Source organism: Metarhizium robertsii (assembly GCF_000187425.2).
Source record: "Metarhizium robertsii ARSEF 23 chromosome Unknown MAA_Scf_4, whole genome shotgun sequence".
Classification (NCBI taxonomy): Eukaryota; Fungi; Ascomycota; class Sordariomycetes; order Hypocreales; family Clavicipitaceae; genus Metarhizium; species Metarhizium robertsii.
Window position 1 is genome coordinate 2305550 of NW_011942182.1, and position 25684 is coordinate 2331233.

General features: G+C 50.9%; 4 protein-coding genes across 4 annotated transcripts; 2 read left to right on the forward strand and 2 right to left on the reverse strand.

Annotated features, from left to right (window-relative positions):
• Positions 1 to 639: 639 nt before the first annotated feature.
• On the forward strand, positions 640 to 3226 carry MAA_11100 (uncharacterized protein; the record flags this gene model as incomplete). Its single annotated transcript, XM_011413066.1, has 4 exons — positions 640 to 1124; positions 1216 to 2328; positions 2396 to 2993; positions 3044 to 3226. 4 exons carry the CDS (start codon positions 640 to 642, stop codon positions 3224 to 3226), a joined length of 2379 nt encoding a protein of 792 aa, XP_011411368.1.
• A 7403-nt stretch (positions 3227 to 10629) lies between these two features.
• MAA_02842 (zinc finger domain-containing protein) lies at positions 10630 to 12228 on the forward strand (the record flags this gene model as incomplete). Its single annotated transcript, XM_007820840.1, has 1 exon — positions 10630 to 12228. The coding sequence occupies one exon, from the start codon at positions 10630 to 10632 to the stop codon at positions 12226 to 12228; it is 1599 nt and encodes a 532-aa protein (XP_007819031.1).
• A 1992-nt stretch (positions 12229 to 14220) lies between these two features.
• MAA_11101 (uncharacterized protein) lies at positions 14221 to 16203 on the reverse strand (the record flags this gene model as incomplete). Its single annotated transcript, XM_011413067.1, has 1 exon — positions 14221 to 16203. The coding sequence occupies one exon, from the start codon at positions 16201 to 16203 to the stop codon at positions 14221 to 14223; it is 1983 nt and encodes a 660-aa protein (XP_011411369.1).
• Positions 16204 to 17260: 1057 nt separating this feature from the next.
• MAA_02843 (DUF124 domain-containing protein) lies at positions 17261 to 18848 on the reverse strand (the record flags this gene model as incomplete). The annotated part of the gene is made up of 5 exons (XM_007820841.1): positions 17261 to 17305; positions 17364 to 17537; positions 17598 to 17947; positions 18002 to 18643; positions 18818 to 18848. The coding sequence occupies 5 exons, from the start codon at positions 18846 to 18848 to the stop codon at positions 17261 to 17263; spliced, it is 1242 nt and encodes a 413-aa protein (XP_007819032.1).
• Between the last annotated feature and the right edge of the window lie 6836 nt (positions 18849 to 25684).

A 25684-nucleotide genomic window follows, 5' to 3' on the forward strand; every position in this document is an offset into this window, starting at 1 on the left:
CACCGGGGTACGGTTCGATTTGTGGCCGAATTTGAGTTGTCTTGGGTTGCTGCTTTTTCCTGTGCCACCTCCGCATTAGGTTCATCACGCTCCCTCAAGACAGAGCTTGATACTCTACGACCCTAGTCGTCACTCTCTCCCTTTCGCCAACTTGCATCTCAAATCCATTGCTGGTTGCAATTTCACCTTTCTGGAAACCGTTCATTTGAACTTTTGAAACCACTAGACGATACGGAGTACTCCTGTTTCCCACGGTTGTCTTGGAGCCCTGCCCATCCATCCTTCGGAATCGCCTCAGTGGATCATGAACTCTATACCGACCTCGTTTGGCACTATAACCTTTCTCTTTGCTAGATGACGCGGTATAACCAAGTTCACCTCGAAATATAGCCAATTATCTGGAGGATTAGTCTTTCGCATGTCGATCATCTAGTATCTTTATCGATCCTCGCTTGTTACGGCGTCTCGGTCTTACTTCGCAAGCATTCTTGCTCTTTCACCCCAAAGTCGCGATCCTTTTCATCAGCTCGTCTCTTCAGGAGCGAGCTATATTCTCACCACTGCCTGTATTTTTATTGGACTAGGCTTCTCTGCCCAGGCATCGCTCCTCAGCGTGCTGGATTGACCTAGCTCGGGAAAATGCAACCTGGCATTGGAAATCCCCTCGGTAGGGGCCGTCAAACCTACCAGAGGAATAAGAGATGGACTGAAGGAAGACGTCAACAGTCCAACGTGGACCCATGGGCTCATGAGCGTCTAATGCCTCTGGGAGGCGACAGTATGAGACAGGAGTTTGTTTTCCAAAAGTTTACAACGGATGTTGCCAACGACCCCTTCATCCCGACAGGAGTTATCGCACCATTTTCCTTAGAAAGACATCAGGACCAGAACGTTCTTGAGGCGCAGCTAGCAGCACCACCTCAACAACAACAGCCCTTCTATTCCGGCGACATACACCACAATGTGGGCATATATGCGAGCCACGATGACTCTGGTTATGGTGGTAGTCGTGTATCCCACACTGTCACAAGCCCTTCTATCGACGCAGGACAGGAAGGCAATTGGTCCCAACTACAATGCGACATGTGCAATGAATTCAAGGCCAAGAACAAATCAGAACTAAGGTACTGTCATTCCAAACAACGCCCCAAAATATTAATGATTGAATGATCGAAGTCCTCTTTGCCTTTCAACAGCACTAACCGAATGGTCTAGAAAGCATCACAATCGCCACACGAAGCCCCATAAGTGTACTGTTCCGACATGTCACAAAGGGTTTGCGACGGCAAATGACCTTGAAAGACACAGGAGAACTGTTCACCGGGATTCGTGCCACAATGACAGCAACTCCATTGTGTATAAATGCACCCATTGTTTGACCGAGCCTGGTAAGCAGAACAGACGAAAGAAGCAGGAATGGCCTAGGAAGGATAATTTCATCGCACATCTGGCGAGGATACACAGTATTGACGCCAATGTTATGGACAACTTGGATCAATACATTGTTCGTAGCCAGTCACAGCCTGTGACCTTGCCCGATATTGCACAAAGGAGCAATAGAGACGCCGCGCAACGAAACGACCTGACAGGGGTGGGGACTCTCCCAGATCTCATGGCTCCTCAAACAGAGGGCGCCTATGTAAAGCAACTTGCAAATTTGACAGGAGGTCAAGTCAATGCTCTCACAGAGCAACGTTGGAGGAAATTTTGGCAGAACAACTCTAACCACTTTGAGTCTTCTGGGGAGCCTCAATACATCACCCCCCACATGCTGGGACAAGGACTGAATGACGATTTATTACTTGGCTCTTCATTGGAGACTGCACAAAACCGGCCACTTGACTTCGAATTTGTGAGCAACCACAGCGTGATGGATCCTCCGCCGCAAAATGATGGCATGATCGCAAGCTTGCAATATCCTGGCATTGCAACCAATGGCGGGGAAACCAATGATGCCGGTATGGATAATGATGAGACCGACGCATGTATTCCCAATCACCTGGAGCGTCCAAATTCTCCCTCTGAAATTGTTCCCGAGCCTCTCGAATCAGCAGCGCCAACTTTGCAAGCTGACCATGGAACAGAAGACAACGCTATCATGGACGTTGTTAAGAGGCTGCAGCTCCCTACGCCAGTAGGCCCATCATCTAGTCTTACAGACCATGTTAAAAAACTGCCTCAAGAGACTCGGGATGCCCTGGTAGCTGCTCTTTTCCCATCTGGCCTGGATGACGATGATCAGAGCATTATTGATCTCGACACAGCAGCCAAGGGTCAGAATGCATGCCGTATGTGTCAAAAAAGGTTTAGGCGACCCTGTGAGTTGACGTACGTATTTCTGTTGAACCAGTCACATTTCCCTCATGCCGTGAAGACCAAGCTAACCTCGAAGCAGGAAGCATTTGAAAAGACATTCGAAGCCATACGGATGCACATGGAAGGGATGTTCCAAGACATTTGGGAGTAAGAACGACTGGAAACGACACGAATGCAAACAGCATTATCATATGGAAACGTGGACATGCGATTTAAGCTCTTGCCCAAAGAGGAGTTGGAATCGTCGCGAGACATTCAAAGCTCATCTAATTAAGGAACACATGTTCGCCGGACTCGAAGTAATAGAAAGGAAGGTAGAGCAGTGTCGTCGTGGCGCAAATAGTGCTTCAAATTTTTGGTGCGGCTTCTGTGTCAAAAATATTGATGTAACAGCAACAGCAACATGGACCTCGAAGTTTGACCACATTGATAACCACTTTTGCGGCAAGGATGGCATGGAGCAGAAGAGCATAGACGAATGGATACATCCTGAGCCTGAGAACCGTGAAGATATCGCAGAGGCTCTCAGCAGTGCATCGCATAGCACTCCCATTACGTTTTACCCGCCAGATATAAGCGGGTTCCGTAAGAGGAAAGCAGAACCAACAAATTTCGAGTCCCAGCCGCTTGGAAAGAAACAGAGTCCAGGCTATATATTAGTAGAGATGTGGGATTGTGTAAGCACGTTCCTTTTCGAAGCCGCCGTAAGGTTACTGACATTTGACAGTGCGGTTGTGGCGCCTTCTTGAATATCAAAACTTCTCCAAGTTGTATCACCTGTGAACATGTCCGTTGCGACTACTGCCCCGTTTCACGGGACGTCCTGCGTCATGAAGAAGATATAACGGGGTACCAGTTTAACGATATATCAGCTTTTGGCGAGCGGGATCTGGCCATGCACGCGGGATGAGACTAGAAATCTACGGCGGATTCATAATGGGTTCATGTGTGCAATGAGTAATGACACTTCATAATGCTATTTGCATCAATTCTTCTGTTGGCATATGATGATGGTGCGGTTGTATGTATGCTAAAGCGGGAAGGATAGATAATAGCGGAGAGCCGACTGGACGTCTGTTCTAATCAAAATCCCCTTGGCCGCCTCAGAATTACGTCGGCGTGGTGGCTGCTGTTTGTGGATTGAACATGGAATGAGCTGGCATATTCGTGTGCATTTCATCTCACGACCCTGGAAAAAAAGAGCCATGTTCTTTTGCTGCAGGACGCATCACTTGCGATCTTGTCATTTGATTCCTACCCCGGACCCAACAGCGAAATGGGAAACCCGTCACTGGGTATCGGTCTCGGTATTGGAAATGACTCATCACAAACCCCATTCTGTTGGCATTCAGTTACCTCTCGGCGATCCCAGCGCCTGTCCGCACGCAAAGGCAACGATGTTTCCAACCCACCCTGCCTACCGGATGGTTGCGCCCCCCCAGTCATCTTGTTTTCCACCCCAGAACCCAGCTCTGTGACTCTGTCGGTGTTGCCGCACCCTGCATGAGATCAACACGGTGCATTTTACAGAGTACAGACAGGGAACACAGCTGCCGCCGGGGATAACCACGGCGCACAGAGCGCTGTGCGCGTGTTGCGCTGCCTAACAGTCTCAGCGGCATCTTCTGAACGTATGTACATACCAGCTGCAGATTGCGCCGTCCCTTAAAAGGCGGATGAACCCGCCCCCGATCCATCAACTGTGTTCAGGGAATTTGGGCACTTGCGGCTGATAGAGAAACATTGTCGGATGCTTGCGAAGAGGCGAATAGCGAACCACGGTTTGTCATGGCATTGGGACACTTGGGTGAACTCCAGGGGCTGAGAGGGATCAAGTTGTGACCTTGTCGCTAGTAATTCAACTCGCAGGGCTGAAATTGATCAACGAGCTATGGCCACATTGTTGGAACGCAAGACAATCACGGCATACACGCAGTTTGTCCAAGTATTGGCGTAGGGACAGGTTCATTCGCAATGAATTACTCCGATGTCCGTAATTCTTTGTCCATCGGCGGGAGAGAGCAGGTCTACACCCGCACGAAACGTTTGGGCGGCCCCGATCTTACTTACTTAAGTACTATATTTGGTTTTCTCAAAGGCCTGGATTACTGAGTGGCCGTTCCACTGGTCCTAGCGATGTTTGATCAGTAACAACTCCACAACCAGCATTTTCTCGTTTCCTGTTGGCCTGTTCCGTAGAGGATCACCTCAACGGCGGAGCGGCTTGCCGTTGAAGAATGTCTATGCCAGCCGTTGTCCATCATTTTGCTGATCGACAAATTTGGAGTGCTAGCCGGGCGAGGAAGGGGAGCGACTAACAAATGGCCCGCTTGAATGCAACCCAGTACATGTTGTGACAGTCTCAGTCATCTTCGAGGTCGCACAGATGGGCTCTCGGTCATTTCTTTCTTATCCCAACTGTGTTGGGGTTGCACAAACCTTTCGCGCAGGCCGGTGTCTAGGGCCAAACTCTTTTGGAAGTGCAGCCTCAGTGCACCTTGACCATTCAAGTTCCCAACGCCACAGGACTTTTGGAGCCAAGGTATGTAGTACCTACTCCGTACTTAAGTAGGTAAATACCTAGGTACCTAGGTATGTATTGTATGTACTTAAACACATGAGGCATGGGCTGGTCCTTCCTTTGAATCAGTCTGCGATACCCAGGCAATGGATGGTGCACGTGTTCCCGCTCCTCAGCTCAAACCCCAGGGCTGGCAGGGCTGGAGAACATGAAGGCGGCAAGGCGCAGGTAAACAAAACAAAACGACGAGGCAACTGGAGCACATGCACTCGTCGCCTGTTGGTTGCGCGCCACTAGGCAACTGAGGCAAGGTTCTCTCGGTGGGTGTGGGAACGACGCACATGGTCGACGGTGAACGCAGTCAACTAGCTACCTAGTAGTAGTTCATAATTGGCGGATTGAGACAAACATCAGGTCATACGACTAGTATTTCAATGACTTGCCATTGGCAACCCGATCGGGTCTATGGAGAGACTGGGCACTCGTGCTGACCGTGTACGGATATGGTTGAACAAGAGGGCCTCTCTGATGCTGAAACGAACACTGCGCAAACAGCCATCCATTGATGCAACCTTGCCTATCATCAGACGTGTCTTTACGCCATGGGGATCATGTTTGATCAAGTAGACGAACTTGCTCTCAGCCTCGATCATTGTGGCGGAGTTGTTGTGGTCCAGCTGCATAGCCGACACCACAGGACAATGGCATTTCATATTCGGATAGCGAAGCAGAGAAATGGCATCTGGCCCCGTACCTGGTACTGACGTTAGAGAGCATGGAGCAGCCCGCAGCACACACGACTCCACGGTTTCAGATGAACAGTTCACTGGACCTCGACGTCGGGAGAGCCTTCTGGGACGGCATGTATGTATCCAACCCAGAAGAGAGGCTAGGAGAGAGACTCGCTCTCGCAGAATACCACGTCTGTACACGACAAGACTGGTTGTTGAAAGTCTTCCAATAGGTGTCTGGCTGCTTAGCCCCTTTGCATATTTGAGGGACCAGTGACAGTATCCGACCAACACAAAAGTCAGGCATTTCCGAGGAACCAACTGGACAAATCTGATATGTCTCGTCTGCGATGGTGGCTGAAGAGTTGGCAAATTGTTGGTCTACGGATCAAGACACTCCGCTCCTTCGTACCTGATGGAGCATGTCCGTCCTAGGAGAGCACCGAGAGACTCCCGTACGACCACGAGGTTCTGGTGACCAAATCGTAATGCCTAAGCCCAACTCGTCCACATACTAGAAAAGTCCGCCTTGAGGGGATAGCAACAGGGGGTGACCTTTGGATGAGAATAAAAATGCGAGTGTAAGATGTCGTAATGCAAACCTTCTTCTTTTCAGGAGACGCATCCACTCCATTAGCCGTTCCATCTCAACCCCTCATTTCCATCAGGGTCGTCAATGTCAGCCATGTGCTTTGAATCACGATATCATGGATATGGTGCCATGGTGGGACGCAAAATGTATTTGGTCAGACCGGATACCTGGCTCTCCTGAGCAAAACTGGCATATGCCGGAATATATCAGCGTATACTCCGTACTGATGACAGGTAAATACCTCTTGCCAAAGATAGCATATGACAGAGGAGCTATTTAGCGGGACAGCGGATTCAGACAACGGTTTAGGGATTTAGCCGTGTGCTAAAGATTAGAAGCCGACGATCTGCGGGAGCTTAACGACTAGTGACCGACCTGTCACTTTTCCTCGGACGCCATGTGGAAGCGGATCATCCTCCAGCATGCAGGATATGACAGAGAGACGGGACCCTTAAGGGAGACAGGCGGCAGACCTCGTCGGTGTTGGCTCGAGTCCATTGCCAAGTTTGGTCGGTGCAAGCCCCAGGGGCCAGAACTCGCTCTCCGGTTTTGCCAGAGCAGATCCAACTGCACAATGGCCCTCCTTGACCTTTCTGCCAATAGGCTCTGGGAGAAAATGTGACGGTCGGTCGAACTTTTTTGATGATGCAGTCACGACTTTACTTCAGTCTGGATATTGTCCACGCTGATGATGTCAGTGAGGTTGGTGACTAAACACGGAAGGACTGATGGATTCAAGATGTCACAAGCAGCTAATGACTGGCTAGCGGGCCTGAGCCACGCTGCTTCAGGTGGCAGTCCGATTCTTACTGTAGTACAACATCGAATCAAGCGTGTCGTGGGCTTGAATTTGAGGCGGCAGACCAAACGCAACTGTGCGCAGCGGGCGGACCTGCAGCTGGGGCTCCCGAGAGTCCGAGACCATGCGTAAAAGAAATTGACGGCAGGCAGTGGTGCAGACTCATGATGAGTACTCCGTATACACCGTGGATCGCCGCTCTCAGTACTTAACGAGAGGACGATGCCCGCGATGATGCTGATGCTGATGACAGCCACAGTGTGCCTCAGCGTGACATTGAAGATGACAGGCGAAGGCGTGGCCGAAGCCGTCGAGCACCTTGCTGGTCAAAAATAACAACCCTACTTTAGGCAAGTACCTACCTTCGTATGTACCCAGGTACCTACTATAAAGAGGGAATACATGATGACTAGTCCGTATTGCTCTTTCTGTTTTTATTGTTGTTGTTTTTTGGTCTGCCTGGCTCAAGCACAGTGGTGGAAGGCACGACTCGTCGGTGCTGAGACCCAGTTTTGGTTCAACCAGCATGCCGGCTTTTGTCCTTGGCGTTCCTGGCTTGCCTGATCAACTCAGTTGGGGAAGGTGCGCTTGCTTTCCGTGGTCCCGCGTGCCGCCACCCGCTTCGGCCGCCGGCGCAGTCGACGAGCCAGGTTTGTCGTGACAGGTGGCAGGCACCAAGGACAACTACTTCGTACGTGTCTACGTAGTCTCTTTAATCTGTCGCAGACTACAATTCGCCTGACGACAGACGAGGGACTACGGTCGACGATTGACAGGACAAAGAACCAGGCCTAGTTCTGCGTCTGATGTTTGGCCTCGACGCCTGTCCCCGTTCAATCTTGTATCCAAATCGATCCAGCTCACGCCCTGCTTCAATGACGGGGGGATGACCCCGTACAAGAACATAAACATACCGGTCATTTTCCAACTCCGTCACTCGCCCTTTCGCATCCCCGTGCTTCCTACTGGGCCATCCGTCCATCTCTCTGGCTATTTCTCCAGCTCAGGTGGGCCAAGTTGCGCGACTCGCGCCTATGGCGGACCGGTCATTCGTACAATACTCGACCCTCCATGCCGCCCCCCCAATCCTTCTGCACTTGGCTTGCATAGCAAAATACTCGCGCCGTGCAACAAGTTCATTAGCGATACCAACGGGTGGTTTGAGATGCATGTGCGTAGACCCCGTACCGTCTCTCTTGCGAGATACCATGACCTACGTGTCTGGCATGTTAACTAACCACCATAATATCAACTAGACAAGACCCCGAGTAACGGGTGAGATTTGATGCGACTTGCGAGTGACAAACGCCAGACTTTTCGCCCCCCTCCTGACTGACAACCTGGGCGACACGGCGATGCATCAGAGACACCGAAAATAGAAGCCACTGCTGGTCAGCTCCATCAGTTCCCTCATCCACCTCCTCCCAGCAGGACAAACCAACATGCATCCTCACACAACCGCACACGCTAGTGCGGCCACTTATATGTCCAGCTCCCCCCCCCAAACATACATGCCTGTCTGCGTTGTTACACAGGACCAACCGACTTGACATTTTTCAGAACTCTCACTGAGCCCAATAATGTCCGCGTGTGGCCCAACCGTTCATTCCCCTGTATGTTTGTCCCCAAATTAGATCTAGCCCGACGAGTTACAGTTTCCGGAACAGCTCCAAAGGACTGGTGACGAATCTTTAATATTGCTTCAAGATGAAGAGCCAACTCACAAGTCGGCTTATCTCTTGGCTTCTCATTCAAAACAAGGGAGTATTTGGGAAAGAAGATTGCTATGGCAGACGTAAAAGGTGTCTCGTCTCGCACAGTATTCATGATTATCCTCACGGCCGCCGTTGCAAAGGAGCGCCTAGTCATTTCTGTACTTTTGGGTGTCATAAAACCCTCGCTGCAAGCCACAGCAGTTGGCTGGCCGCGGATATGAGAGGCCCTAAACGCTGACATGGCCCCATTTGGCCTGTTCACGACCTGCAGGCTTAGATTCGTGTTCCTGGGATTGGTGTATTCACACTGGAACCGAAGCCAGCCCCAGACATCCCAGAAGCGTAACACCAGAACAAGATTGAAAGCTCTTTACAAAGTACGCAGTACCCTCAGCACATAAAATTGCCCTATTTGTGTGACCAGCCTGCCCCAGCTTTATTTGCATTGTAGGCAGGGCGCTTGTCTCAAATCTCAGTACGGAGTACAACAGCCAGATACCAGTCAGTGGACAGAGCTTGCCAGAAACAAAAACAATGGATGAAAAAAAGAAGCAGGAGGAGGAGGACGGAGAGAAGAAGACTTCAAAAGGAACAGTCGAAATAGCCAGGCATAGACGGGCATCTTCTAACGCCATTCGAGAAGTCCTGTCAGCAGGGGTCGGTGTCTTGCCAGATGTTGTTCCAACACATCCGATGGACTTCGGCGAACCCTCCGGTGATGGCCATTCAGAAACAATTCTATGACAAACTGGTCCGATTCGGCAGAATGCCAGCTCCCAGGCGATTCTCCCTGGACGCATTCCCTACCGCTGGTGCGCGCGAACATCGTTTCCCAATGCAGAGGCAGCCAGGCTACTCCACGAAATGAAGTTTGAGTGGCAGATGGACGCCGACTTCTATTTGCCTTTCGCTCTACACAGGTGTGATTTTATCAAGGCAATCCATCACCACCGAGAAGTTCTGGAACTCGACATAGACAAACCTTGCATACATGAATGCCTGAAACTGAACACTGCAACATGAAATCATGGCTACTTTGAGACGCACAATGCCGTGATCCCTCAATTGGCTGACGGGGAACGTCTTCTCGGCCGACAGAACATGAGCAGCATCCACTGCTACCTTGGTTGTCGTGGACTATCCAAATGGATGACTTACAGGCCCACACTGTATGCCTCTCTTGACAAGGGATGGATGGGTGCGCAGGCGGGATGGACCCAACAGACCCGTGGACGCGAGCACCCTCCAAGCAGTAATGATCAAGAAAGGACATGGACTTGGGGGGAGGGATGGTAGGGACGGGGGGCGTCCATCAATAAACTGTGAGGCTCTGCTCTGCTAGACCAGCACCGTCCATGTCTACATGTAGTCGGGGTCCTTTCCTAGTCACCGCCCATACGTCCTCCAGTACGGAGTACACAAGTCTACTAAGAGCTAAGAGGTAGTTATCAATGGTCCAACATACGGGGGCCAGGCTTGTCTCTCGCCTCTTCGGACAGAGAGGAGCCTATTACTTCTTGCCTCATCTCTTATTTCTATTTCTGAGTCGATACCCCCACATCCAGAAGTTCAAGTCCCGGACCCTCCACACATATATCCGCCAACCTGGAGCCTCTCTGGGAAGACGCACCTGGAAACTTCTCGTCGTTGTTTTCTGTACATGGCCTACACAGAGCCCAAAGTGCTGGCTATCTTTTCTTCTCTTGTATTTGTTCCTTTCACGCAGGCTGTGTCACTCAAGCCCGTGTTGGTACACTCCTCATCGCCCCTAGACGCATGTTTATCCTCTTCTTTCCGTCCGCCTCACCCCGAGATCAACCACAGCCACCGGCTCGTCAATACATTTCACAACGTTTGCCTAGATTTGGCTGCCGAGCTGCTGAGTTTCTAAGCCGCTGGCTTCCTTGAAACCTCAACGCATTGGCCGTGGGACGAAGCTGTACAAGGGGATAACCATGGCATTCTCTGCCGCAACTTGCAATATCCTCTCAGGGTCCTCCCCAACAAGGCCTGCCGAAACTGCTTTTCGGGAGTCTAGGACAGCAAAATCCTCGCTCGACACTAGCCAGATTCTACAGGGCTTTGATTTCAGCGTTGGAGTTCATAGCAGACTCGACCCGCCTCTGGCTTCCTCTGTGCCTTACGACGAGCTTCACCAACTCAATACGTCTTTCCCAAACACGGTCTGTGTTGACCGTGATCCAGGTGCCGAAATCACGACAGACTATACCAATCGGCATCGGTCCCCATTCTGTTCGTCGTACCTGTCTCCAGAATATTCCAGCGCACATAGCCCATCCATGGCGAGTGATGGGGTGCATGATCATTCGCATGAACCAAACAAGATGTGGATGATGACACCAGCAAGAGACGTCGAAGGCAACACGCCTCACCGTACTTCGACTCCTGTCTCTTTAGGAGGGACAGTGAGCACAAACCAGGCATTTGTTTCCAACTATGATTCCGCACCATCTGAAAGCACATCAACAAACTGGCCCTCCCACCGATCAGGTATTCATCCACCTGGGCAGATCGACTTCAATCTTTCAGCAGACCAAGCCACCGACGCCATGGCTAACATACCACCTCAGCAGCATCAGCCGGTCCCGTTACAATGTTTCAATTTTCCAGCTTTGACAGAATATCCTTCTCCAAACTACCCATATGACTCTGCCCACAGCTTGACCGACTGCTCGACATCAGTGCTGCCGTATGAACGGGAGCCCCTTTTTGAAGACTCCATACAACTATCTCCAGAGCCTCACACCGGGGCAGTCGCAGGACCCAGTGGCATAAGAGAACACTCGATGACGAATGTAGAAGATTCAGCCCTTCCCAGGTTACCTCACCACACCGAGAGAAAACCCCTGACCTGCAAATCATGCAGGAAGACAATTACAGATCCAATAGAGGAGGCGGCTCATGACAGAGAGTGTGACGGGCTTCCATGTCTGTTCCTCTTTGCCGGATGCAAATCCAGGTTCAAAGGGAAAAATGAATGGAAGCGACATATCAAAACACAGCACCTGCTCTCGAAGGCCTATGTCTGTCCGGATTGTGACATGAAAGAGTTCAACCGAAAGGACCTCTTCAAACAGCATCATATTCGCATGCACAGCACAAAAGAGGAGCTCGAGGCGTTTAAACGTAAGAGTCCATCTGATGCATTTGAGAAGAAGCTTCAGGAGAAATTGCAGCAAGCAAGTTGTGGTTCGCAAACGCCCTCTCCCAAAGCAGACACCTGCTTCATGCTAGGCTGTCAAACCAAGTTTGCAGAAGTTGACTCATGGGAACGGTGCTTGGAGCACGTTGCCAAACATCACGAAGCCGTGATGAAGGGTAAAGAAGCAGCAAGAGAGTATAACTTTACGAAGGAGCAGCTACATTACTTTCAAAGAATCGGGGCTCTAGTTTACAGAAACGGAAAATGGTTTCTTGGTGCGCAATCTAGTGGAGAGCGAGCTCGAAAGAACAAAAAGAAGATTGCGAGGAGAGAGGCCGACGGGGGGCTAGGAAACTCTGCTGCGAAACCCAAGCGGTATCGCAGGAGTTAATGCCTTGAATGATCCAGAAGAGATATGACATGCTATGGCTCAGTAATGACGGAACGATGAGTGCGGGTGCCCCTCCAGGGGCAATGTTTTTCAACTACTTTTCTTTCTTCATTTTCTTTTCTTCATCTACACCATATCCACCAAATTAACATTAGAAATCAAGAAGGGAACAGGGCAACTCACAAACAAGCAAAAAAGACGGATGATGAAGGCATTTGTATCTGTGTTTGTTTTTGTTTCTGATCTACGTTTAACTGCCAGTCGGCATTTTCATAATCTGTTCAGTAATGTACTTGTCACTATCTCTTCATTTTGGGCAGGCAGGGAGTACAGGTAAGAGAAAGGGGGGGGGGGGGGGAGGGAAAAAAAAGAGNGGGGGGGGGCCAAAGAACGATGTATAGGCTCCCAACGAGACCAAAGGGACATGTATAACGCAAACGGAAACAAGACATCTATACCATCTATAACCAGCAGTAGAGCTGGACACTTGCAATATGAATCATTCCTCACAACGGCTTCCTTCAAGTCGCATCACGTCCAGAACCAGCGCCCCCGTCTCGCCAGCAAACAACCGCCACGGATCTCTCGGCCCGGCCCAAAAGAAATCAAGGCTCTGCACACTCCATCCCATTTGCCGTGCTGGATTATTCCCCTGTCCCGGCAAGAAAACCTCGCTCCCCACCGATCACGTTCCAATGTCCTGGTATCACGCTGCCCTTACCCCTGACGGCTGCCCAGGAACTGCTCGCTTCCCAGACCCAACAGACCCCTCTCCCGTCGCTCGCTTTCGTCCGCACCCTGGCCCCCAACTCGTCGAGTCTTCAGACGGGGGGGGGCGGGGGGCGGAATGCAACCCCTCCCTCACGCCCTCTCTGCACGTGGCTGGCAGGGACGCATCCAAAGAGGCAAAAGGCGACCGAGATGGTGCCCCCCCGGGACGCATGTATACGTACCCGGGATGCCAATGCTTATCGTACTACCAGAATCACTTTCAGCCCGACAAAAAAAGAAAAAGTGGTTCTTGGACAGAAACGAAACCCCCCCCCCCCCCCCCCGCGGGGGAGCAGGCAAATCGGTACCTTGGCCGTTTGAGAAGTAATATCCTCGATGCGGGATTCACCGAGGCTGCTGACTGTTTCAGGGGGGAGTGTAACCGTAAGCGTGAACACCACTCGCGATTGGCGAAGGAGGACAATCGATCGGGAGGCCATACTCGGGGAAGACAAGAATGGGTCAACCCGTACGTGTGCATGGGGGAGGCATTCTGAGTACGGAGTACACCGTACATTCTAGAAAACCACTGCCAGCCATACTTTATGATATACGCACATGTCGTGCGACCCATCATAGATTGATGACAGCCTCAGAGTTTCTATTTCGAGACGGTGGTGGCTAAAAATGACATACTCTAAACAAACACAAGTTCCCCTGTCAAAATCAACGTCATCCACTGACCAAGACAAAGCAAAACAAACCTCCTACCGAGTGCTGTTGGAATTTCGACGGCGATTCCATTGCAGCAATTCCTTCACCCAATCACACGGACTAAATATACATCCGTCACATCCGTAAACAATGTATCCATCCCACGTCGTCCATTATTTTTTATTACGACAATATTAACGAATAACATAATTATATGGCGAATAAAGTGACGGTAACGCTCTCTGCCGTTCATGCTGGGCTGATCCCGATTTCGTAGTTGACAAATTTGCAAAGGTATTCCAATCCAATGTCTTTCGATCGAGCCGGATATTTCGAGACGTTGGTGCCACTTGTTTGAACTTTTGATAACGAAACAGTTGATAGCTGCAAATTTTCACCTCGAAAGGCGAAGTATTGATGTATAACAATAGAAAACATATTTCAGACGATTCGAGGCGGCACACACTAGGGCCGGCTGACTGACCAGATCGCCGTGTGTATTAGTTCTGCCAAGGAAACACGCCTGCATCGGTTTCAATGAACATAGACTGAGAACCAAGGGAATAATTACTCTGACCCAGGTTTGGGCTGGTGTTGCTTTGCTTTTGGTCCATTACGCTGAGCCCGTCGCTGTTGTCGAAGCTTACAGGCCATTGCATAGCCCGGCTCAGTCGCTTTTCTCCATTCTACCCAAGCTTCATATTCCTGCTGATCCTTAGGATTAGGTTGCTTTGGCTTTGGAACTCGGCGAGGCAGGGAGTTGTTCGTCTGGGCTACTGGAGGAACACTGCTCGTATTCGGCACGCCGATCTTAGGTTGCGAGCAAGGTGACCCAAGGCCGTTGAATAATTGGTTTTGTGTAATAGGAGGCATAAAACTCTTCGGTTGAAGCGGTCCACAAGTATCCGGTATAGCTGTGACAGCCTGACTTGTCGGCCACACTCCTGGTTGTCCCACCAGAGGTTTAGATGCATCTGGCATGAGTGGAATTAGACCCAAGAAAGACGCATTACAATGGGGAAATGGCTGAAAAAGGAGAGGAATACTCGTAGCATTCATACATGGCACCGGTACTGCTCCATCTGGAGTAACGAATTGATTGTCCCTAGCGGCTGGAGCTTTGTGTTCAGGTTCTGATGGGAACACCTCGCGGCGCGAAGACTCGTCCACTTGCTCGTCAATCGAGATATCAAATGATAGCAATGCCGGTCGCCGACCTTTCCATGACGTATTTTCTGTCTTTTGTGAAAAAGAAAGAAACTCTCTGGCTTTAGGATTGAGCGAGTTGTATTTATCCGGGGCATCACCAGCCGTCGAGTCGGTAGAGTGGTCCCCTCGCCGCGATTCTGACACAGGCCAGTATCTAACAGCAAAGTCTGAAGCGGTCTTGACTCGCCTTCCTGTGCCATGGGTTGGTCGTCGTGTAGCTGGCACAGGAGCCGTACCCGTAGGCTGAGGCTGAGGTTGCTGTGCTCGCGATGATTCAGGCTCATATCCGCTGTCACGACTTCGATCAACCGGTTTCTTCTCTTGCGAAGCAGCACCATTCAACCTTTTTATTAACTTTTGAAACGCTATGTCCTTTTGCTCCAAGACATATTGCCGATGCCCCGAAGTATTCGAAGCCCTTTCATCAATGTCGGCATCACCAATGTTAAAGTCCTGCAGGCTTCCGGAAGAGAATGAAAACCCGGAGTCCTTGGACTGAAGTCGACACGGTTGACTCTCGTCCATATTTTTACCAATTTTAAGGAGAGATTGCTCCGAGAGACAGGACAAACGCTGCGATGTATGTTGGCCACTCGAAGATGTGTGGCCGATTTTTCGAGGTGTTGACCCAGTTGCTTTCAAAGCGGCCATCAATTGATATCCCTGGCTCTCGTCTGGCGTAAGAGTGTGTTTTCTTGATATCATTTGAAGGAATCTATCGTCGACACTCTCGTCACCAGAAGAAAGCCTGGCAATTGTGCATCTTTTGTCGCTATATGAAGAGTCTTGACTGCATACCAATCCAAATAGATCGAGAGTGCGTCCTTGGCCTTGATCGTGTAACTTGGCATGCCGTACTACGTCGAAAAAATGGTTGCCGGATACGTGGCTTCCTAAAAAGTCACTGTACGCGCCCCATCCCAGACTATCGTCACCAAGGTAGCAATGTGGGTTTGTGGAATGCTCAAACTCGACTTCTGACTTTTTCAAAACTTCCTGAACACTTGGCTGCTGCTTCATCGAATCTTGCAGAAAGGATGAAAAGTTGTGATGTGACGGAAATGTGGATTGAGGGATGTCCTGGACCAACGGTTCCATACTCTTCGAAGCCGGTGTCGTAGAATTGTCCTGGTCATCATGAGCGCGTCTTCTACGCCAGTTTGGGTCGTTGAGTGGCTCATTGAACACTATTCCTGTTTCTTGACTTGCAGAAAGGTCTCTTTTCGTATATGTGCCTCCGTGGCTCGATCTGTGTGATTTATTCGCGCAGGTAGCAGAGTGGCCCTTGCGGACGATGCCATATCCCGCCTTCTTGCCGCTACATGAGGCCAGGCCAACCATCTAGGATAAATTCATTAGCATAAGTCACTGTGTGTAATGAATCGTAGCGCGTACGGCGTTGAAGCGATGTATCAACTTAGCAACTACAAGATCCTGGGTATGTTGTACGTGCGAGGACGTGATGTGAGCGCGATTGTTCCACTCCACGGGTGAACCGCTTTTGATCGTCCTTTCGTGGAATCCAAAAAAACAGACGCTAGGAAGCTCCTTTATTTTTGAAATAATTGAACGGCTTTCAGATGTGCAATTTTTAAAAGAGTTTGAGGCCAGTCGTGTGTGAGGTCTTTTAGTCAGAACACGGCCTCAAAATGAATGACGGCGCAGTCGGACTCTTTTGCACTCTCGAGTCAAACTTCACGAGATGCAACGGGTACCCAGAAACGACAGCTGCTGGAACATGGGCTGGCAATGGAGAAGGTGACTTGAATCTGAGGTGGAAGCAAGGGCAGGTGGCCAATTTAGACCCCAAAGCCCGCGAAGAACGATTTTAGAAACTAGTGTCGCTACTGTGACAGAAACGCTCACTGTTCAGGGTGTTGCAAACGTCGAGTGGGATAGAGGTACAATCCAAAAAAACAAGAGACAGAGGGCAAAGAAAGCCGCGCTGGATGTCAGAACACGTTCGCTATGGAGTAGCCAAGAAGGACGGTGAGGGCGAAGTGAGAAAAAGGTGAAGAGAAGTTCAAGAGGTCGACAGTGGCATTGGGACGGTTGCCAGGAGGCAGGTGTTGACGCGCGGGCACTGAAAATATCGGCAAGAGCAAATGTGCCATTGATGCTTTCCGCCCATGCCTTGCCTTCCATGTTGTGTTGTGACTTTGAGCCATCACCAACGCTAGATGCACACGTTTCAATAATCCATGGTATTAAAATCACGGGCAATTGCGCTGACAACAGGTATATTCCGTGAAAAATGAAGATGAAAGAACAGCGTAAGAGGCATATTCCTCGAGAGGACTAGGGATAAATATGGCAAGTAGATGATGACAAACTGATGCAACCGCCTGTTGAAAGAAAACACTGCAGAGACATAATAAATGGTCCAGCGACACATCAGTTAGCCTTGAACAGCCTGACCACCCATGTAAGCAGTGAAAGCTTTCTGCTCGACTGGTTAGTCCTTGGCCAATGAATGACGACCACGGAGCAATAGTACGTACCGGGTTACGGGTTTGGATAAAGACAGTCCCGGGACCTGTAAACTTGCAGACGAGGCCTTCTGCGGAAGCCATGTTAGAGATAATACCACCAGAAGCGACTCGCTCAAGGACGTATTTGGTATTCCATGCCACCAGGTGGCCGTTATCGACAATGTACTTCTCACCATCCACAAGCTGCCGTGGGTTAGTTTGGAACCAAATTGGGACGAGATGGGATTCTGGTCAAAGACTCACATCCTTACGAATAATAGCGCCGAAACTTGTGAGCCACATGATGCCAGTGCCGCTGATTCTATACACAAACAAGCCTTCTCCGCTAAAAATTGCTTTCCCGAGGCCCTGCCGTTTGTGGTCTTTGATAATTCCCTGAGTGGCCGCGAGAAAGGCGTCGTGCCCGACAACCCAGCTCTCTTGGCCAGTCAGACGGATGCTGGTAATATCTCCTAGCATGGGGGGAGCAAGGAGAAGTTCACCAGGGCCGACATATCTGGAAGTTGTCATGTCTGCGCCAGCAATCATCTTCTTCACACTAAACTTCAGTTCTCCTTTAAGTGTGATGGATGGGGACATGGCAATCATGGCGCCTTTTCACTGTTAATCGGGAACGTGAGCTACACATGGACTAGAACAGTACATACCGGGTTTGGCTTGCATAGGACAGCCTATAGCCAGTTGAATGGTCAAGATGGTGTTGGAATCACGGTGACTAATGCGGTAGCTCCCGCCATTGAAAGTGCCCACATCATCAACTACGGCGCCTGCGCCAACGAAGTGGCCAGCAGGCGGCGCTCCAGCCGAAAGATTAGAGGGATCACTTGTATCTAGTGGCTCTTGTTGTTGTTGTTGTTGTTGTTGCCCAGCCTTCTCCGGGGGATATGGCGCATTGCTCCCGGGAAACGATGGAGGAGGGTCAAATGCGGGCGGGTCTTGCTGTTTAGGATGATGGTCACTTGACGACGCTGGCCTCACGGCCAAGGAAGCCTGCTGGAGCGGTTGAGGAGCAGGCGGAGAAGTTGGGGGAGGGGGGTACTGGTGCGAAGCGGCACGCTGGTGGTGAGCCTGAGAAGATGGACTTTGCTGGGGAGGCGGTGGGTATTGTTGGGCGTTGGTGTGGTGAGACAACTGAGGAGACGGGGTGTGTTGCGGTGGCGGAGGATAGTTCATCTGCTGCCCTGGAGAAGCCTGGGGAGGGGGAGGATAATTGACGGGTTGGAAAGGCGAGCCCTGGGCCGGCGGAGGGTAGAATTGTGTTCGGTTGGCGGGAGGCGATGTTGGCGGACCTGTCTGCGAGTTAGATGCAAACCTGGTTGATAACGGACATGTCAGCCGGGGTAATCGAACCTCCAGGTGCCGATCCCGGGGGGGCTAGAATCACAGATAAATATCCGTCAGCTTGGGCACCTCAAGCGTAGAATGCCAGAGGCCTCGATGGGAGCATGACAAGTTTGCCTTACGAGGATAATACTGAGGCTGCTGCGTAGCCATGGTTCAAGCGTAGGTGTCCCAGGCAATATCACGCCCTCTGCGAGTATGATTATACCAGCGTACTTAGTATGAATGTGTCAGAGTACCGACGGGATGGGCTGCCTTGCGGTCCCAGTGGCGTGGGTGGCCTTTGCTGAGACACGATTGTCGTTGTTGTTGTTGTTGTCGTCGGAAGTTTGAATGGACAGATGAAGTCTCCAGGGTTCGCGGCTCGCCCCGCAATGGCGTTTGGCTCCTGGCCTAAGGCAACTCTCAACGACGAGGATAGCCAGCCTCGCAATTTCTTTCTTTTTTTTTTGGCCGACGAGCGGGAAGAGTCAAAATGTCCACGACCTTTGGTTAAATCTGAAGTGGTCAATCTCGACGGACCCGAGTCTGAACTGATCTTGCACCGGACCTGGCTCTAGGACAACGTAATCAACTTCTGAACTGAGCTCAACAGCCGCCCGATGGCTAGCTCGTGGGCGGTTGAGACATGGCAATAGACCAGTCAGCAGCTCGCGAACTGCAGATGATCCCCGCAGTTTGAATAAAGCTCAAGAGTGTGGGCCGTGAAACGTGGGACACGCTCAACCCGCTCGCGAGGCTTGAAACGCTTGAGATGTGCGAGATGTGGTGCGGGACCGCCTCGATTGGCGGGCCGTGCTCCATTAGCGCCCAGGTGGGTCCCTAGCATTGTATGTATGTACGGAGCATTCGTGTTGGACTCAGGATAAGTAAAGTACTTACTTAAGTAAGTATGGAGCGCCTGGAGCCGCCGTCGGCGTTGCGCTCCGTTTCGTTGGTGCTGGTCCCTGGAGCTTGAGGCCTGCAGCCTGGCGACAGGGCAACCAGAACAGTCTAGTTCATCTGGTCCAAGCTCTCATAAACGTTGCATGTTGGCGTGGTTGGTTCAGCCTTTTCATGTCAATTGGACTCCTCTCCTCGATGCCGGCCGCTCCTAGGCTTGGCGTCCAACGCCGGCCCATTCGTGTCGGCGCTTGCCACCTGCTTGCCAGACCCGAATCACAGACGGTATTTGAAGTACAAATTTTGCACAACACATTATGCATCATGAGCATGCAAGTCCGGCGGCTACGTCGGACACCGGACGCTGTCGCTGTTCCTCGGATAGGAACCTGGGCTTGTAATTGGCTTTGAGAGTCTCTGTGTGACCCGCGAACCATTCATCTATGACCGTGCTTGCTTGTATCGTCTCACGAGGGACTATTGCAGGTACCGTGCTCAAGGTGGCTTGATCCGAGAATAGACGACGACATTTTTTCTTCTTCCCTCTTCACTCTGGTCCCAACACTGGTGCGGAGTACCTGTGTAGAGACTAGCCATCAGAATACCAAAACTTTGCACAAGTGGACGTGGGCATCCTACGGCTCGCAGTCTCAAGCCACCTCGAAATGTCCAGATAACGTTTTTTCCGCAGCAAGAGGGGCCGGCACGCTTTGTAATTCAGCGTATGTATGCTTGTCCCACAAGCTGGTTCAACTAAGAAACGCTAGGCCGGTGCCTCATCTAATCCTCAGCTGTTAGATGGACTAGGCACCTAGGTAAGTAGATGGAATGTCTTGAAATCTTTCCCCAGTGTCGCCGCATACCTAGGTGACTTTCGGAGACACCGAGGCCCAAGGTCTTTGTAGTACATCCCAAGTATTGTTGGAGAACTCTGGATCCAACTCCTGGCCATGACTCTCGCCCTCATAAAACGTACCCTTGTGGTCAAAGCCTTGGGCATGACAAATCCCCGTAGAACAATTGTGACAGTGCTCGAGCCGATGGCCTGTACTAGCGTAAATCTATTGACCAGCCAAAATATTTCATAGCTCTAAAGAGGCTGGACTCGAAGCTCGAAACCATGTAGGAAAAAGATGTATACCAAAACTAGGCAGCCAAAACGTTTGAACTACTCCTACAGCAAAACACCGGTATCTCCCTGTGAGCAGTATACTAAACTGCACCCCATGCCTTAGTGAGAAGAAAAGCGTTGTTCGAAAACAGTCCGGATTGCGCATCATGGATTTGACATTATGCTATACTGCCAGGCTATCGGGTGCACAAGGGCCATCAGTGGGATGACGAAGGTTTTTCGCAGATAACAGTACTTGCCAAATTCCAAGTCGCCTATGAATGCTTATCGGCTCCAGATATAGAATGGATGGTGACTTGGACGGTTTTGACTGTGTTCTCAAAGTTCGCGACGGAGATGACGAGCATTGTTGCAGTCTTCACCCCGGAAATATACTTGCACTTGTGTTAGCTAACAAGGAGTGCAAAATCCTGCCCACAAAGGAGACCATTGGCGAAGGCGCTGGAGCTATCTCAAGTTCCTATCACGGGGTTTTTGCACAGGCTTGCAAGGGTGGATATCTTGGTTCAACCCCCGAGGGCACGTTGCCGGAAAAGAGGCGAACAAGTAGCAACTACGGCGCTGCTCATGCTTTCTTAACAATGGCGCATCGGATTGTCAATATTTAAGTGCCAGGGTCTGGGGCTCTTTCCAGGCTTGACCACACAATATAGTTGTTTATCAACCCCCAATGCCCAACGCAGGAATCGCAATTTGACATCGTCGTCTCTCTAAGTAGCAAAGGGTCTTTTGTCGAGCCAAGCCAGACTCTGAGGCTTCGAACCGCTGATGCAAGGAACCTATGCCTCCAAATGGAACCGAGTGTTTTGTCTTGGGTGCCCATACGTAGTCTTTGATCCGCCGGGTCTTTTAGGAGAAGAGAGGTTGACACAGGAGTCATTCGTATGCATGTACATGTTTGCATAGGAATGTCGAGGCCTTTGTCCTGGCTTGCTCTAGTCTTGGTGCAGCTTAGTGATGGTGCACACATCCATGCTTAGAAGCCCTGGGGCATCAGATTCCATCTGAAGGAAACAGAGGATTCAATCCAAGCTGCCTCAAGGGACTTGAGAAATGAGCTACAGACACCTCGTGTCATAAGGTGTGGGGAAAGAGCAACATAGAGTTTTCCCCGAGCCATCAACGAGTTTTCGTCGTTCTCTCATCCAGTTCGTTCCGCATCGTCAGTTAACACCTGATATAGCGCCTCGGCGGCATGAGATAGTCGCGAGCCGGCGCCTGGCGAAGCAGGTTAATAGGGGATGTTGGCTGCAGGAGCAAAAAGTGTCAAGTTCGTGGGCCACGAGGTACATACTAAGTACCTAGTTAGTTTTCATTGACATTCAAACCCTGGGATTGCAGGGCCAATGATCTTGGTGCGGATTTCTGGTGCCGGCCAAGGCTGTGCAGCCAGCCAGGGTGTTTGGCAATTCATACATATACATACATACGGCACCCATAGCGTACGCAGCTTGTGCATTGGCCAAGGAAAAAGAAGAACAACTGACGCCCCGCGCTCTGGGAAAGACGATGTCTAATGCCACTTCGGCAACGCTGAAGAATTGACTGCTTTCGACGGACAGAGTGGCTAATAACATCAATGAATCTGTTCATAGAGAAAGTATGTACATACAGTAGAGGGTTGAGAAGGACCAGTTGGACATGCCTTTTTTCCAAAGATGCCACAACGGGAGTCATTGAGAAACGCCGTCGGTGGCGCCAGCGCGGAAGGAGCTTGGGAACTGAGGGCCGTACCGTGCTTGCCGTACTTACTTAGGCACTTAAGTACTAGTACTCTGTAGTAGTAGTTGAACCCGCCTCAATCGCTCGTGCGACACTCCAATTGGAGTGTCATGCATCACGATTCACTGCTAACTTCGCTAGGTAACTCCGTACCCAAGTCCAAGTTGACAGTTAACTCCACATTTGGAGCATCGGTCAATGGTGCACATCTCACCACCTTGAGCCAAGACTGGGAGGCTTTTCTGCCACTCACCACGCACGCCACCCTACGCCACTTATTAAGCGCTCGTGCATCTACCTACCTTTTACTCCGTACCTAGGTTTTATGTACGGAAGTACGTGAGCCGACGGAGTGTCAAGGTGTGTCTTTCTTCAGGTGTCATCACCGCCCAAATTGTCGTCGTCTGACACACACACGATAATGTAAAGAGTATGACTAGATTGCAATAGTCGCACCAGCTGAGGCTACAGCTGCCAAACACGCACATAGGTGCACATGGTCGGCAGGAAGCTTACCATGGCCGCCGCGCGCGCAAAATAGCAACATCAACAATTCACAGCGTCTTGTTACCACGGCCCTTCGATCAGTACCGAGTCTGCAAGCTTCGGTCCGTGTACCGAGACAGTGTTACTTTGAAACAGCAACTGCCCCGTATTGACCGTCTTCATGCAATCTGGGGCTAGTTGAGATAAGAGATGTGAGCAGTCGCAAACTCGGGTTCAACATAATATTATGCACTCCGCAATGGGCCAAGCATTGCCTCGTGCGTATCCATAAGCCGATACGCTGAGCGGAATCCAGACATGGGTCGAATCATGCACGAGCGATCATCCCTACTACTTTTTCGATTGCATTGCATCACCATCACCAATGACAGCAGCTCGCAGGTCCACCAGTAACAATCTTTGCTTTAGATATGGAGTGTTAATACTCAATGTTTGTCTATTACGCGTCGCACCCCAGCTCTTTGTCCAATCCTGGCCGGTACGTTATTCAAGATTTGACTTCCTCACGACGAGGGCCGACTTCACCCAGGTGCTTTCAATGCATGATATCCCTCCCTCCTTTGTTGCATTGGTCCTGGTGACATTGCTAATGTGACGAGGAGATGATGTGACACGAGGAACCCGATCCGACTTCGGTACTGTACAGGTAGCCGTACCCTGTAGGACGATCAAAACCTGGAGAACCTGGCTCATATCTATCAGGAATGATGCCTGCTTCCCCGAATTGCCTCCATTGGACAATCAATCGATGAATTCTCCCAGACCTAGAAAACAAAACAAGTCCTCACCCTCCCTGTGCATCAGCAGCGGTCAATGGGATGATGATGACCTCTACACGGACAGACACCACAGCTTCCTTCAATCCTCAACTACGGATAACTGAGAAAGATTCACGTACCCTGTACAGTGTGTGTACCTTGCCGTTTCATCGGACCATCACTGCGCAAAAAGTCCTTTTCAATGTCTCTGAAGCTGGGATGCCTCGGGCACTCTGTGGCTGACCACGAGCGAAGCACACACACGTAAGGGGCTCCATTGACCCAAGCCACCAGGACATTGTACAGCTCCCGTGGACCGGAGCCATTGTAGTATTGTCAAGTCCAGCAAGGGAGCTTGGAATCGCTCCTAACCAAGCCAACAATTTGGGGCTACAAGCCTGCTCGTTCACCAACACGGCGAGTCTGAGGAGTCGAGGCCATATTCCGTCACACTACTCCGTACACCAGGCATCCCAGCACGTCCAAATATCGAATCGAACACATTTTCCAACGCCACTAGTCTCATGCGGACGACTGAGATCGGACCTGCCAACTGCTCAGTAGCAGAAAGATGTTAGCCTAGTACTTCAACGGCACTGCTCCATGCTCACCGTGTCTGGGTAAGCTGGCCATCCTTGCCCAAGTGTTCACATTTTTCTTTACCGTGTCTGGGCTGGCCAATTGGCCAGCTCAAGCCATGGTGGTTCGTACGAGTACGACATACGGCCTGCAGCAGGTCCGAAGTACCAGATTCTCCCGAGAGAGGCGGCTCTCAAGCCTATCGTTGCCAGGCATATCCATCAACCATAATTCTTCAGACGCGCCCGTGGCTGTCCTGGGTCCAAAAGGTATCGTCTCCTGTCCAGTTTGAAGCATCGGGCTTATGCTCCTGGTCTTCAAATGTTCGAAGTTGGCATAGTGCCGAGCACTAGCGCGCCGTCTATTCACCCGACTCATCCATCTATCCCGGCATGCAAACGAATGGAGCACTGCATCCTGACATCTTTGGAGAGTGGTCCAAGGATTGGCCAAGTACTCCATACCCCGTACTATCAATGAGGTCTCCCTGTCATCCCACACCATCAACCGCCACCCCTGTTCAACCCCAAGGGTCTTCAAATGGACGCTCATGTCTGTGCCACCTTGACAGTCAGCCCCGTCCACTGGACCGTCCGTCCGACTCCACGGGGTGCCCAAGGTCTGGCTGGTTGCTGAATGGCGGATCCGATGGCGCAGTGTGGTTTCTGGTAGCCTGGCAGCAGCCCGTGGCCATGGTTTTGGTAGGAGTGCCACAAAGGGAAACGGGGTAGGACTCCGTTGTTTGACGTAACAACCGTACGTACGGAGTAGTACTTCGTTCAGAAGCCGGATCAAACATCCTTCTTCGGAGTAGCTGGCGCCTTCAAATGCTAGTGCCCATTGGACATGGGATGGATACTTTCAATGTTGGCCGTACTCCGTAGCACTTCTTGGTACGTACGGATGGGCAGCTTGGCAGTCTGACGCGGAGCCACCAACGTTTTTATTTAGTGTGCCCGTGGCTTCACTGTGCGATGCATAACTGCACAACCGCCTTCATATTACTACATGTACTGCGAGGTCGCCCACCTGATGTCAGCTCATCGTTATGGCGCCTCTTCTCCCTGCCCTGCCTCGAGCTGCTTTCGCTGAAGAATCCAACATTGAACCTGCATGCGACCGTGGCTTTTTTCATCCTCAATTTCAATAGCAGCGCCTTTCACTGTCGCCGCCATCAACGTCGCTATCGCTGTTGCTTTCGCATTTCTCGCTGCCAACACCGTCTGTATTCCTTATCAGCCTCTCAGCGCTGCTGCATCTCAGACGGCCTTCTCTTGATGGGTTCCCAAATGGCCGCCTTTGGTCCGCCCTGACGCGCGAGCAGGATTGTCGCTACTCGAAACAGTTCCGAGCACAATCCTCGTCACGTACCACCGTCGACTTCAATTCCATGTCTCCTTGACTCTATT